Source organism: Candoia aspera, chromosome 4, assembly GCF_035149785.1.
Source record: "Candoia aspera isolate rCanAsp1 chromosome 4, rCanAsp1.hap2, whole genome shotgun sequence".
Taxonomy (NCBI): domain Eukaryota; kingdom Metazoa; phylum Chordata; class Lepidosauria; order Squamata; family Boidae; genus Candoia; species Candoia aspera.
The window spans coordinates 30,238,520-30,253,814 of record NC_086156.1 but is presented as its reverse complement, the minus strand read 5'-3'; the positions used below and the strand labels follow the sequence as shown (position 1 = coordinate 30,253,814).

Sequence of the window (15,295 nt, the reverse complement as noted above, 5' to 3'; positions counted from 1 at the left end):
TAATATTCCTAAGGAATATGCAGTGGAGGTGAAGAATCGATTTAAGGGATTGGACTTAGTAGACAGGGTCCCGGAAGAACTATGGACAGAGGTTTGCAAGATTGTTCAGGAGGTGGCAACAAAGTACATCCCAAAGAAAGAGAAAACCAAGAAGGCAAAATGGCTGTCTGCTGAGACACTAGAAGTAGCCCAAGAAAGAAGGAAAGCAAAAGGCAACAGTGATAGGGGGAGATATGCCCAATTAAATGCAAAATTCCAGAGGTTAGCCAGAAGAGATCAGGAATTATTTTTAAACAAGCAATGCGCGGAAGTGGAAGAAGACAATAGAATAGGAAGGACAAGAGACCTCTTCCAGAAAATTAGAAACATCAGAGGTAAATTCCAGGCCAAAATGGGTATGATCAAAAACAAAGATGGCAAGGACCTAACAGAAGAAGAAGAGATCAAGAAAAGGTGGCAAGAATATACAGAAGACCTGTATAGGAAGGATAACAATATTGGGGATAGCTTTGATGGTGTGGTCAGTGAGCTAGAGCCAGACATCCTGAAGAGTGAGGTTGAATGGGCCTTAAGAAGCATTGCTAATAACAAGGCAGCAGGAGATGACGGCATCCTAGCTGAAGTATTCAAAATCTTGCAAGATGTTGCTGTCAAGGTAATGCATGCTATATGCCAGCAGATTTGGAAAACACAAGAATGGCCACCAGACTGGAAAAAATCAACTTATATCCCCATACCAAAAAAGGGAAACACTAAGGAATGTTCAAACTATCGAACAGTGGCACTCATTTCACATGCCAGTAAGGTAATGCTCAAGATCCTGCAAGGTAGACTTCAGCAATTCATGGAGCGAGAATTGCCAGATGTACAAGCTGGGTTCAGAAAAGGCAGAGGGACTAGGGACCAAATTGCCAATATCTGCTGGATAATGGAAAAAGCCAGGGAGTTTCAGAAAAACAACTATTTCTGTTTTATTGACTATTCTAAAGCCTTTGGCTGTGTGGACCATAACAACTTGTGGCAAGTTCTTAGTGGTATGGGGATACCAAGTCATCTTGTCTGCCTCCTGAAGAATCTGTATAACGACCAAGTAGCAACAGTAAGAACAGACCACAGAACAACGGACTGGTTTAAGATTGGGAAAGGAGTACGGCAGGGCTGTATACTCTCACCCTACCTATTCAACTTGTATGCAGAACACATCATGTGACATGCTGGGCTTGAGGAATCCAAGGCTGGAGTTAAAATCTCTGGAAGAAACATTAATAATCTCAGATATGTAGATGATACCACTTTGATGGCTGAAAGCGAAGAGGAACCAAGGAGCCTTATGATGAAGGTGAAAGAAGAAAGTGCAAAAGCTGGCTTGCAGCTAAACCTCAAAAAAACCAAGATTATGGCAACCAGCCTGACTGATAACTGGCAAATAGAGGGAGAAAATGTAGAAGCAGTGAAAGACTTTGTATTTCTAGGTGCAAAGATTACTGCGGATGCTGACTGCAGTCAGGAAATCAGAAGACGCTTAATCCTTGGGAGAAGAGCAATGACCAATCTCGATAAAATAGTTAAGAGCAGAGACATCACACTGACAACAAAGGTCCGCATAGTTAAAGCAATGGTGTTCCCCGTACTAACATATGGCTGTGAGAGCTGGACCATAAGGAAGGCTGAGTGAAGGAAGATTGATGCTTTTGAACTGTGGTGTTGGAGGAAAATTCTGAGAGTTCCTTGGACTGCATAAGATCAAACCAGTCCATCCTCCAGGAAATAAAGCCAGACTGCTCACTTGAGGGAATGATATTAAAGGCAAAACTGAAATACTTTGGCCACATAATGAGAAGACAGGACACTCTGGAGAAGATGCTGATGCTAGGGAGAGTGGAAGGCAAAAGGAAGAGGGGCCGACCAAGGGCAAGGTGGATGGATGATATTCTAGAGGTGACGGACTCGTCCCTGGGGGAGCTGGGGGTGTTGACGACCGACAGGAAGCTCTGGCGTGGGCTGGTCCATGAAGTCACAAAGAGTCGGAAACGACTAAATGAATAAACAACAACCTACACTCTAGGATGAAAAAGAGTACAGGTAGTCCTTGCTTAATGACCACAAATGCAAACCAGTTGCCAAGCACCCAAATTGTGATCACGTGACCACAGGGATTCTGTGACGGTTGTAAGTGTGAGGACTGGTTGTAAGTTAGTTTTTTCAGCACCGTTATAAGTTCAAGCCATCACTAAACTAATGGTTGTTAAGGAAGGACTACTGTAGATGTTGCCCTTTTTTTTCGTATGCAATCTTTCTAGGTATTCAAACATATCTCCTTTATTTTCAAGGCTGCATTCCAATCCCTTTATTATCTCATCATAGGATTTAATTTCTTGATCCCTGAACATCCCTGTTGCCTTTCTTCAACCTGCTTTAGTTTGCCTGAATCATCCTTAAAGTGCGTTGTTCAGATTTGGACACGATACTGAAGGTGTGATCCCACTAACATAAATTAAAGTGGGACAATTCTTGTGATTTCAAAACTATTACTTTTATACTTTTATAACCATAAATTATATTTGCCTTTTTTCAGCCATTTCACACTGCTGACTCATAAGCATATATTTAGCTCTTGTGGTATAGAACCATGTTATATACCAGCTATCATCATATGCATATAGTCATTATTATTATTTCGTCTCATTTTTTAATGACATCTAAAGTAATCCCAACCATCTCATCTAGTGGCAATTAATTGTTTGTTTATCTCTACTACATCAACCCTCTTGTTTCTTGTGCTGGCTTCAGATCTAAGCAGCATCCTATTCCTTATTCCATCTGCAGCTCCCTTCACCATTATGCAGTATTTTGAAGTGCAGCCAACACTGTCATTCTCTACATGATGATTGCTGTAGAAGTAGCTAACCTTGGTGTCCTGTGCCAAAGACGGGATTATTTAGTACCCAGTATTCTTCAGCCTGTATGAACAATTTTCAATCTTTGTGTCTGCATTTTCTATTATGGATTTATTTTGCTAAGCTCATTTTTAGCCTTAGAAGCAGATTGTTATCCATGTAGTACACCATTGTTCTGATGACAGACTTCTCTGAATAAGACACAATTGGAAAAGAGCTTGCAAGGAAAAGAAAAATAGAATTATGCAGGTAATGTTAATCCACTGAAACTAAGCATGGAGAGAATCAAAGCTGATAAAAGGAAATATTTCTTTATCTAACATATAGTTACATTTTAGATGTGGTGACAGCTGCCAATTTAGATGGATTTAAAAAGCAATTGGACAAATTTATGGCTACAGGTAGTCCATGTTTAGTGACTGCCTCATTTAGTGATTGTTTGCAGTTATGATGGTGATGAAGAAGTAACTTTACAACCAATCCTTGCATTTATGACCTTTGCAGGTCTGTAAAGCAGAGGAAAGCTGAATTAAGATCATAAGCTCAGTCACGGTTTCACTTAGTGCTTTGCTTAACAACAAAATTGCTGGTCCCAGTTGTGCTCACTAAACAAGGACTACCTGAACTACTTTTGATAGCTATATCTTGAATCACATAACATACCTTTAAAATACCATCTGTTGGCAAGCAACAGTAGAAAAGGGCTATCAGCCTCCTGTTGATGCTTGTGAATGACATGAGTGCATCTGGTTGCCTATGCTGTGACACAGATGTGGAACTAAGATGGCTATTGACCTGATCCAGCAGGGTCTTATCACCACCGGACTTGATTCCTGCAATACCATCTACATGGGGATGCCTCTGAAAACCACCCAGGAACTACAATAGTCTGAAATGTAGTAGTCCACGTCTTGGTGAAGGAGAGTTGCCATAACCATAATACACCTGTTTTGTGGTCACTGCATTGCTTGGAATTTTGGCTACAATTCAAAGTGTGTATTTTAATCTAGAAAGCCCTAAATGGCTTGATGCTCTAGTGGCTGGCCTAACAAGGTATACATCCCATCATAGTCTGCTGATAATCCCCAGGCCAAGAGATAAGGTGGGCAAAGGTCTGCAGGCAAGTTTTTCAGCTGCGCTTCCCACACTTTGGAATGGCCTCTCTCTCTTTAGGTTAGGCTAGCATGCCCACTTCTCACCTGCTGGAATGAGGTTGTCACTGCTGCTCTTATTCATTGCATCTATTGCCTTTTATATTAGATTGTGATTTTCTCTTACCTAAGTTGGTATATGTTGATGGTGTGAGTGTATGAAGGACTGTGAGTCACTAAGAATTGCAGCTGTATAAATGCAATCAATCAAATATATTGTGTTATGGCATACATGCAACTAGTACATATCAGGAGCAGCAGCAAAATTAGCCTGGTTTTAGGTGATACGTATTACTCTTAGTTAAGTAGTTGCCTTATTAAGGTAGTAAATAGGTTTACATGTAAACTTTATAGGCGACTTCCCAATATTATAAGGCTAAATCATATTACTAGAGGAATGGGAAATCATTTGCAATATGCCTTAGGGCAGGAACTGCTGGAAATGTTTGCATAATCTTGACCAAATTATGTGCCCTTCATCCCACCTGCCTGAATTTTCTTACTACTAAAGGTGTAGAAAAATCACATAGTTTAAATATTTTTGGACCAGAATCCTATCATCCTTCTCTACTGATTTGCTGGCTTGGTTTAATGGCAGTTGGAGTCTAAAGACATCTGGAAGATCACAACTTCGCAACTCTGATTTTATTATACATTCCAAGGGCATTATTTCTCTTGATACATCAGATCCAGTGTGAGAAGAGAACTTGTTCATGCACGTTGATTGAATCATATGTAGAGTTCTGGCTTTCATATGATGTCATTTGTGTGCTATCATGTGTAGATGCTCCCCAGACCAGATTCTACTCTCCCCTACAAATGGGAAACACCATCTCTAGGCTGACTATCTAAAACGGTACTATAGCCATTAATTGGTTTTGTTGCATCGTCCTTCACCAAAAGATAGAGTGAAACAGATTTGAGGTGTCTTGAAAAGGCAACTAAGAAAAAAGTTACTCATTCATTTAATTGTTACTCTGTTACTATCAGGAATGGGGAGAGATGCTTAAGGGTTTTTCTGTTTCATGTACTGGAATAATTTGATTGGCTCACAGTACCATGCATTGTGATTTGGATGGTGGGGAACACCATTTGCTACTCTATCCTGACAGTGCCGTAAGTCTTACATAGCCCGCATGCTATGCTGGTTTGTACTTAGAAAGGAACAAGTGTGTGTTATTTTTCCTTGGTCCAGCAGAGGGACTATAGCACAATAAATGGTAGATCAAAACAGACAGTCCTTCCTTCCCAGTCCTTACTGAAATAACAGTTCAGACCAACATTCTCCAGCAATCGTGTTAAGGAGAGGCTATCATTCAGATTTTTTCGACTGAGATACAGGTAGTTGCTAAAAGAGGGAGGAGAATGAGAATAAATAGAAGAATAAAATTGAGTAAATAATTTTTTTGAAGTTGGAAATAAATCAGAGATCAATTACTTGTGCAATGTCCTATAGAGTTCAGTGGATCTATTCTAAATATTATCAGTCTGGATTCCATCCTGGTTAATTTCAGCATCATGAACAGTTTGCTGTAGTGTAACAGATCTTCCTATAAAATGATTTTATAAAAAGTGGGAGGCAATTCATGCTACTGATTTATAGTATAATCTAGTCATCACTGTGGGGTATATAGCCTGTCTGCATTGGATCCATAAGTTGTCAGTGTGAATTGCTTTGGGACTGCATGGGGAACAGTATACTTCTGTAGTTTTGATAAACGTTGATAAAAAAATATATATTGACCAACTTCATTCTTTATCCTAGAGTTTTAAGCATATGTGCTTGTGTGTACATGCATGTATTTTGTCTTTAAATCTGCTTTATCTTAATCTGCCAATGCCTGTTCTGCCTACATAAGAGCACTAAATTTAAAGCTCAATCAGTATTATGCCTGTCACATTTCACCTTTTCTCCCAAAAGCTCAGGATGGTACCTCATTTCTGTTACCCAGCCTAGTTTGATTGCCATAAAAGTTCTGGCAAAAAGGGAAATGACAAAAGGCTCAGGGTCAGCCAGGGAATTTTGTAGCTGACTGGATTTTGCTGAACTTAAACCAACATTGTAACCACTATGCCACATTAGTTAAGGTCACTCAAGACTGGTGAATGTCAGGTTTATATACTTGGTAATGGGCAGACATTGAGGATCTGATTTTATTGAGACGTTAATATGCTCTCCTCTCAAAATGATTGCTTGGTATGCTGTGGTAGACACAATCACAAAACAACCATTTTATTTATTTGATTGGTTTAATTTATATAGCCATCCATTTCACTTTTACATTTATCAGAAAGGAAACTGGTAGGATCTCTCCTCTCCATATCTTCTAGCCTCCTAGAATGCTATCACTCTACCTTACTGTTGATTTATTTATTTTTTTTCTGAACAGACACATGTCAAGACACAGCACTGTGCAGCAGCCACACATTACAGTATGCTATATTCTAAGAATGCCACTATGGCAGTGATGCAAAAAGTGCATGACACAGACCACTTGTAGCTTTCAGTGAGGGAAAGGTGGTTTATTTCCTGCTCTCAGACCAGAACTGTACTATTATGAACAGAGTTGCCTAGTTCTTATCAACAGCTATTGCCATAAGAAGGCTTAAGGTGTCCTGAACTTGGAATGATGTCACAGGGAAGTCCTTTTGTGCTTTTATCTTAATTTTATTTTTATTTTATCTACTTTGTTTTGTTTCCTGTTACTGTATTTGAGCCTGCTTCTATGTGTTGTTTTAGTGTTGTAGCTACTTTGCTGGTCATTGACTAATTTTTTTTTAATCCACTCAATCGTGTCCAATTCTTGGAGGCTGCCTGGACAATTCCCTGCAGTTTTCTTGGCAAGAAAGTGGTTTTCTTTTCAGAAGTGGTTTGCCATTGCCTCCTTCCTAGTGCTGAGAGAGGCTGACTGGCCCAAGGTCACCCAGCTGTCTTTGTGCCTAAGGTGGGACTAGAACTCACGGTCTCCCAGTTTCTAGCCTGGTGCCTGAACCACTACACCAGACTGGCTCTCTGACTGTAAATAAATGCAAATATTGATAAAAATCCCAATACAGATTTATATTTCCTTATCATTTGACCCCCCCCCCCAAGATCAGAGCATCATCAACTATTCACTTTATCACTTTATATCTCTTTAAACATAAACAGTTTACGTTGTTTACCATTCTGTATTTTATTATCAACTTGACTTCATGCCTTGGGTGATCAGTCAAAGTTAAAAATTGTTAATCAGTTGTAATGAAGACAGATGTAGACAGACAAGAAGAAATAAAGTCCCAAATAAAGCTATGAATACTGCATGATAAAACCCAACATTCATACTAGCTACAAGAATGAGAGATAAGTAAACTTACCTTTGTTTTTTAGGGAGTCGGTCAGGCCTTTTTATAGAACATTGCCTTTGCTTTTAAGCTCTGAACTCATCTGACTTTAAACAAAGCTTTTGAAACACTCACCTGGCTTTTTAAAGATGCTACAGGATGCCGGGAAGCATAACCAATGCTCTACGCACTGGAGAGTGGAGAAGAAACAGAAGAGAACACTAGATTGTATTATGAAAAAGCTCAATATTGCAAATCTTTCAGAACCATGAAACAGAAGTTCAGCGTGCTACTGAAATAGCAACCAAGATCTACTTCCATTTAGATCAATAGCAAATTAGCCATTCAACTTCCTTAGGGCATGAACTGTACCTTGTGTACACAAGGAGATTATGTAGCTTTTTGATGAATGAAACTGCTAAACTGTCAGGAATTGTCCCACCACCTATATTAAAAACGCCATCAAATTAAAATAGACAAATATTCCACTTTTGTAGTGCATAACAATATATTGTGCTAGGCTCACTTTTATTACCTTAATAAATCAGCACTAAAGGAACCACTTATGTACAAGTCACCTGTTGCAAGGGGAAACACTGTGAAATATCTCTAAATTTCTGTTATTTGTTCATTTGTTAACAAGTCATACTGTGGATGTAATAAAGAACCTGTATTTTATACTGTTTCTATTTCAAAGGGTATTCTTGTTCTTCATATAAAATATAATGAGACATATTTTTAGTTTCTATAAATGTGTTACAATTTGTGGAGGCAATAGTGGCAGCTAGGTTGATTTCTGTCAACTGGCCATATCTGCAGAATTATTCTTTTTTTATTTAGTATTCGTTGCTATCTGCATTGCCACTTGATTAAATCAGTCTTCAACCCATTGGTGCCATCCACATGTCCTTCTGAGCAGTCTCAGTTTTCATAATACCATCACTTTTGGAGGACACCAGGTTGGGAAGGCTGCTCTCTATGCCTTCTTGGATTTCACTTCATTAGACTGAAGATCAGTTCACACAACTAGATTGACAAGGTTGAAATGGAAATAAAAGTGGAGTAGATGAGAGTAAAGTTGGGCATATCCCAAAATGTTCCTGTGATATTTTTTTTTTCAGCACAGGTCCAATTTACATTTCAGTCACTGCTACCTCAGTAGTGTTGAAAAGAGGCTGACCACAGATGAAACAAAAGGGGATTATGCCAAGACATAGCTCTTTATTTGTCCCAGATCTTTCAAAGACATGTCAAATCCTGTGTGTGGGTCTACTGGGTCAGGACCTTGCTTTGGTTGGTGAATTGGTCATAGTTCCTGAACACATGTGTGGATGGCATATTTCTGCCACAATATTTAAACTTTACTTTGTAATTGTATATTATCAATTATCAGTATGATTTAATTTGTGCTTCTTGAAAGCAAGAATAGTGAGCAAGAGAGGGGGTTTCCCGTTTCCTACAATGTTTAATGACCCAGCAGTTCAAGCATTCAGGCTTATATCTACATAGAGATGCCTACAGTCATCAAGTGGGGTCTCCCAAAGCAAGGTGTTATGATGACACAGCTTCAAGGGATCACAGCCAGATGGCAGTTATGGAGAGGACACAGTTCATTTCAGAGCAATTTGAATGAGCAGATTTCTCTCTCTTTATTACACTGCTGCATTTGGCAGCAATCCACCTGAAGCAGATTCTCCCCTCTCAAAGGAATCATCTGCCACTCTGTCCATTGAAGCAGGACATTCTGCCTGAAAATCCAGCCACCAACCACACATGTTAAGCAGATGTGTGAGCATGTGGAACAATTTTTTTTAAAAAAAATCTGCAGTCGATGGGGAAAAATGTAGTGTTACTGCTGAGAAACTGTCACAAATCCCTGGTTCTTCTTTTGAACAATGAATATTAAGGCAGATTTACCTTCTGGTTTTTTTGTGGGGGGAGGAGGAACATGGGGATTAAGAAAGCGCTCATCTATTTTAGTTTTAGAGAAATTATGCTTGTTGAGGAATAATGGGCTTTTCCCACCCAGCTTACTGAGTAACAGTAATCTTGCAAAGTAAAGATTCTGTCTAAATCAGACTATGTTTGAGTCCAGGCTCCACCAGAAATCAGTGCTGGAAAACTTCCACTGGAAACACACAAACGCAAACACACACACACATATTTTAAGAAAGGATATCAGCATATATATCCTTTTAGCTCTGCCCACAAGTTTGCACGTTAAGAGAGAGAACCAGCTGTTTTTCTCATGGTGAATCAGAATTACTTGGGGAAATTCAGCTTCCTGTTTTTACATTGATGGCTATACTCTCGCAAAGCCAGTTAATTTTGGCTAGGTCAATAGAGCATGTTTCATTAGTAAAACTTTTTTTTTCTACTCAAGACGTATGTTGTAAGAAAGTAATAAAAGTAAGACATCAGAGAAAGGAGCTGCATTTAAATAATCTATGAAATATGGATAAATGCTGTTATTTTATAAGGTTAGATAGGCTCCTAGCTGTTCCAAAATTCATCCAGTCTATGATTATGTAAAACAGAGTTCCACATTAGTATATTTTGTTACCTTTATGGCTTCTTTGAAGTACTAACATAGTCCTAGATGTCAGTACAAAATCCACTTTCTCCAGGATTCCCAATCACTTACTTTGGAACTATATACAGTATGCATTTGTGTGCCCTCTGCTGTTATGAAATGCATAGTGTCCTGAATTTTGACACTGATTAAACCACCCCATTTTCAAATATTTTCTCAAAATGGTGGTATTTCCAACAAAACATGTACAGACTTTCAGCTCTCTTTGTTCTCGATTTATCATTTTCTAGCATGCATGTCTATGAGATTAAATATGATATGAATTATAATGAATTGTATCCATGTGAGTGTATGATCTTTTTTTTTATTAATGTACTTATAAATCTGATGGTAACTTGCCATATCTAAATGATCGTGAATTCAAAAATTGTGGAATGTGATTTAAAAAGTATACTTCTGGTATTTTGGATTGTTATTATGAAATAACTTTGGTAAAATGAGTAGAAAATATATGCTTCTTTATTTTGTGATATTTGAAGAGTTTCCACTTGGTTCTGTTTGGAGCATGCTCACCACTCTGGGATTCTTATGTGGGCTGAATTGGAGAAATATGATCTGTTACGGGACTGCACAAGATGACTAAGCCTGGAACTTCCAGCTCTCATATAGAACTGACTTGGGTGCTTGATCAAGCTGTTGTTGGGATTTTCTTTGGCCCATTTGGAATGCAATCTGTTGATATTCTTTCCTTTGAGCATCAAGATCCACTGGCCACTGCTGAAACGCTTCATGATGCTGGTGAAGATGCTCTGCTTTTTGGCTTAACTCCTTCTCATGGAAACTCAGCTCTACCTCAAAGTGCTAAAGCAGATCTGTATTTCTTCCACTATCTGCCATCCATCAGGTTCATTAGACTTTTTTCTTGATTGGATTTGAGAAACTCAACCAGTGTCATTAGCTGAATGACATTTTTCAAGACCCATTTCCACATGTACCTCTGTTACACTTTCATTTCTAATTTACTATCCTCCTCCTTCTGAGGGTTGTAGATACTCTCCAGCAATTTAAAGAAAGGAGCCTCTAAATTCTTCTCCTATAACATCCTATCATCATTGATGTTATTCAGTTTGAAGAATGTCTTCAACTTATATTCACTGGGATCTAAGCTGTTGATCTTCTTCCATGATTGCAGCTGTCTAGGATATTGATCTTGAGGTCCTTCTTATGCTTGTTGAGCTGTTCATAATGTGCTTCCTCATTAATGCACTAACAATAGGTGCTATGCTTGTATTCCCATGTACTCCGAAGCACTTTTTGGAGATCAAATCCAAAACACTTGATAGACCTAATAGATTTATTCTTCCATTGCTATTCTTTTGGCCACTTTACAATTTGAAAAGTCCACAGTTCTTGATATCTTGAAGAATTCCAAATACTGCAGATATAGCTAGGGGAAACAATAATATGCCAAAATCAAAGTTAAGAGTTCTGTGGATTTCACACCAAAATAATATTATATATAATAATATTATTTAATAATAATAATATAAATAGCCTAGAGGCACCTAATAAATATGAAACAAAAGTTCCCATTGCTTTAACTTAATGGGAGTAATACATTTTATTCTGGTATCATTTTCTGCCAACTCAAGAATGGCTACATAGTATTTCATTCAGCAACTTAATTTTAAGACCAAATGACCCTATTTTCACATCAAGCAAATTCAAATCAACAGATTTTAGTATGTTCAAGGAAAAAACAAGGTGTGCTATGTCAGAAAGGCAATCATGCTGTGAAATAAGTACAGAAAACTAATTCAAGCAAGTTATACCACAGAAACTCTTTTTTCAAGGGTTGGGAACCTGTGGCCATTTAGGTGTTGGATTTAACCAAGATGGTTAATGATCAAGGATAATAGGAATTGCAAACTGATTTTTGGAAGGGCTTCAACTTTTGCATGCGGTTACTTGTATGGAGGTTATTTGTTTTTGTGGGTTGTCAAAAGGTCATTGCTTGTGGATCTGCTCCAGGAAGACAGTAAATGACTAGATGGGTGTAAGGGACAAAGAGAAGTATGAGTGGACTTCTCTTTCAGAATGAACATTTAATATGGAACTTTTCCTATTTCAACTAGAGAGATCGGGAAAAGGGTTCCAACAAGACTTTGCAATATTTCAATTCCTTTTTATATGCATGACTGCTTTGGTATATTGTTCTCCTTATTTTCTCTTTGTGAAAGTCTTCCAAAACCTAAAAGTTGATTACATGAGAGATGACCATGTTCTTTGCATTACTGGAAGGCTGATTACAGTTGAAACCTAGAACCTTCTAACATTGAGAGAAATTTGTCATTAGATCTAATCACCTAGCAGTGACTAGACAGTTATCTGTTAAAAATGTTTTATTTAGATTTCTACACTGAATAGGGAGTTGGATTTGATGACCTAAGTAGTTCATTTTTATATGACAGCAACTCTCTAATTTTCATGTGTGACCCTCTTGTCCCCAGTTTAACAATTATTTCTTCACATACATCCACGCACAGATAATAATTTGCCTCTTGCTGTCTTTCAGTGCTTCAGTGGATAGAGACAGATTTCCACCCATTTTTATGTTCACAGTTGCATGGTGTTACATAACTTCAAAATATAAAATGCTATAGCTAGTATTTGAAAACCCATTATAACTGTTTGGATGAAATGATATTACAGCTGAAGTATAGAGATTTTTTTTGTATTTATATTCTTGTTCTTAATACACATTCCAGAGAAAAAATATTCAGCAGCAGCAATTTGTAATAAAGAGACCAAAAATGGCTAAACCATATTAACTGAAGGAAGCCTACGTGAAAATCCCGGTTGTATCTTCCTGGTTACAGACAACAAACAAAACTGTTGGATGTGCGTGCCAATGAAAAGCTGCCAAATCAAATATTGCTTTATAAAGTCAGGAAAAAACTAATTTTAAAAGGTCATTGTAGGTTATTTGTGGTCATGTCTTGTCCACATTAAGCATGATGTCATCTTGAAAAATCTTCATTATCTTTTTATTCCTATAGCCTCTTTGTGCCCTTTTGAGATGCTCTCTCCAAGAATATAGCCACAACATTCTCTTCTTATGAAACCTTAATCAAAGTCTACAAAATGAATAGAAAAGCACAGCTCAAAATATAAATATCTGAGTGGCTTCAGAATGAAACCACAGGTGCTATATGAAATAAGAGAGGGGAGGAAAAGAAGAAAAGCTTTTGCTATTTTAAAACACAAATTTAATCCCTGTGTTTACTAAGGGGATAAAAGGACAAATGCACCGCTTGTTATAACTGAAGAGGTTAGGGTTGTAAATTGTTGTGAAGTTTAATAATGGCCAATAGTGATAATCATCAAATGATGACAAGTTATTATTTTCCTACTTGAGGCCCTTGTTGAAAATGAGAAACTTATGAGACAAACATTTATGGCACAAGAAGAAATGAGTTCATCTTTATACTATAGATGGAACTGAGTTCATATGTATGCATCATACTCAGTAAGAGTTGTTTAACCATGGTTTTTGAATAAACCGCACATGGCTGAATTCATATGTAATGCAGAACCATGAAATGTGTTTTACAAACCATGTTTCTTGGTTTACATAGCTTAGTGGACTGTAATGCGGTTGGTTTTGACTTAATCCGATGACACGATTCACACATTATGCTAAACCATGGTTTGCATTTTTAGCTGAGTATAGTGTATATAGGTAGCTAATTGTAGCGTATTCAACAGATCGTGATTATTGCAATGGTGACTTAAGATGTCTGAATCCAGCCATTGTGTCTAGTGGATGTTATTCCTGTTTCTCTTCCCTAGATGACCCTAGAGAGATGAAGCGCTCACAAGAACATCTTAAGACATTTTGCTGACTGAGAAAAAGCAGCAAATGTGCACATACATGATACTCCCCCTATTTGGCTCGGCTGTGTGTTTACTTCTAGCTGGGCCAAGGATGACTCAGCTGGAACTGCTTGTGTCGGCAACCTACAGACCTCACACAAATATACCCAAGCACTTAATTTGCCCTTTTGGCAACTGCATCTTGCCAGTGGGTCTTTGTCATCATATAATCAAGCAATAACCCTGTATCTCTTTAGTTATTTTCAGTTAATAAGCCTTCAGCCAGTAAGAAAATACATATCGCTTGATCTCACATTCATCATTTTATTTTTGGTACTATTAAATTGCATTCCATTTATATTGTTCCAATTCATGAGGTCATCCCAATCCATTCTGCATAATTTCCTGTTCCTTTTCTTATGTTAACAATACTTAGCTTGGTATTATCTGCAGATTTCATTAAAACATGCCTATTTTCTGCACACAACCCTTTTAAATAAGTAAGTAAGTAAATGGATGGATGGATGGATGGATGGATGGATGGATAGATAGATAGATAGATAGATAGATAGATAGAACCTAAGGAATTTTTTTTCTCCCCAATTCTTTTTTCTCAATTAAGCAGGTTAATCCTTTACCCAAACCTGATATATTATCCTCTTTAAAAATCTGGCTATGAAACCATGAAACATAAGGGTTGGAGGGGGAGAGCAAATAATGGAATACGTGTTACATGGAATCATGATACTCATTTCATCATTTCATCATTCTTTGCTCAGCACAGTTTGTACCAGATGATACCTCTGCTGGGAGAAGACCATAAGACAGAGGAAAGCAACTACTTCAGGCCACAAATCTTTATAGACATGTAAATTCAGTTGTATTTTGAGGTTATGAGATGCAAAGAAATTACCATACATCATTACATGATAACCTTTATTTTTTATTTACAGATGAATATGCTGCCCATTCACTGCTACTGATAAAGGAACTCCAAATGGTCTTGAGCTACATGGACCAGTCTCTGACCTGACATAAAGAAGCTTTTCTATGGCCTTTGACTTTTGTAATTAAAATTATTATTTTGACTGGAGACATGAATATCCTTATGTCTTGGCTCTCAGAAGGGCTAAGAAAGCTTAACTCTAAGAACACCATTTCTTTCTTTCTTATTTCTGTAACATTGTCCTTTCCTCTGAAAACGTCAAAAGTAAAGCCAATAAGTCCATCAGATTGTGTGAGGAAGACAGGTTATGGAGCATGTTTCCTGAAGCTTCTGCTCTTCTGGGGTGGGGGGGAGAACATACACATTCTGTAGAAGCTACATCATGTCCATAGATGGAAGGAGCAAAAGTAGGCACAAGATCTTCCACAAACATTTGCAACACAATTCCTCTGTCATAGCACAAAAATTTAGGAGGCCTTCCAGATGCAGCTTTTGGCAAATTTGGGCAAGCTTTATACAGTAAGTGGTTGCTACATTGTGCACTATTCAGAGTTGTGAATTATTCATA

The 15,295-nt window shown here is 37.8% G+C and overlaps 1 protein-coding gene across 2 annotated transcripts in view; it reads left to right on the top strand.

The window, feature by feature from the left end:
- Positions 1-14,773, top strand: part of CRPPA (CDP-L-ribitol pyrophosphorylase A) — a 91,168-nt gene extending 76,395 nt beyond the window's left edge. For both annotated transcript variants that reach the window (XM_063303725.1, XM_063303726.1), the window contains exon 11: positions 14,561-14,773. In XM_063303725.1, the coding sequence (XP_063159795.1) occupies positions 14,561-14,604 (44 nt within the window). In that variant the 3' untranslated portion in view covers positions 14,605-14,773. The remainder of the gene's footprint in view (positions 1-14,560) is intronic.
- Positions 14,774-15,295: the final 522 nt, after the last annotated feature.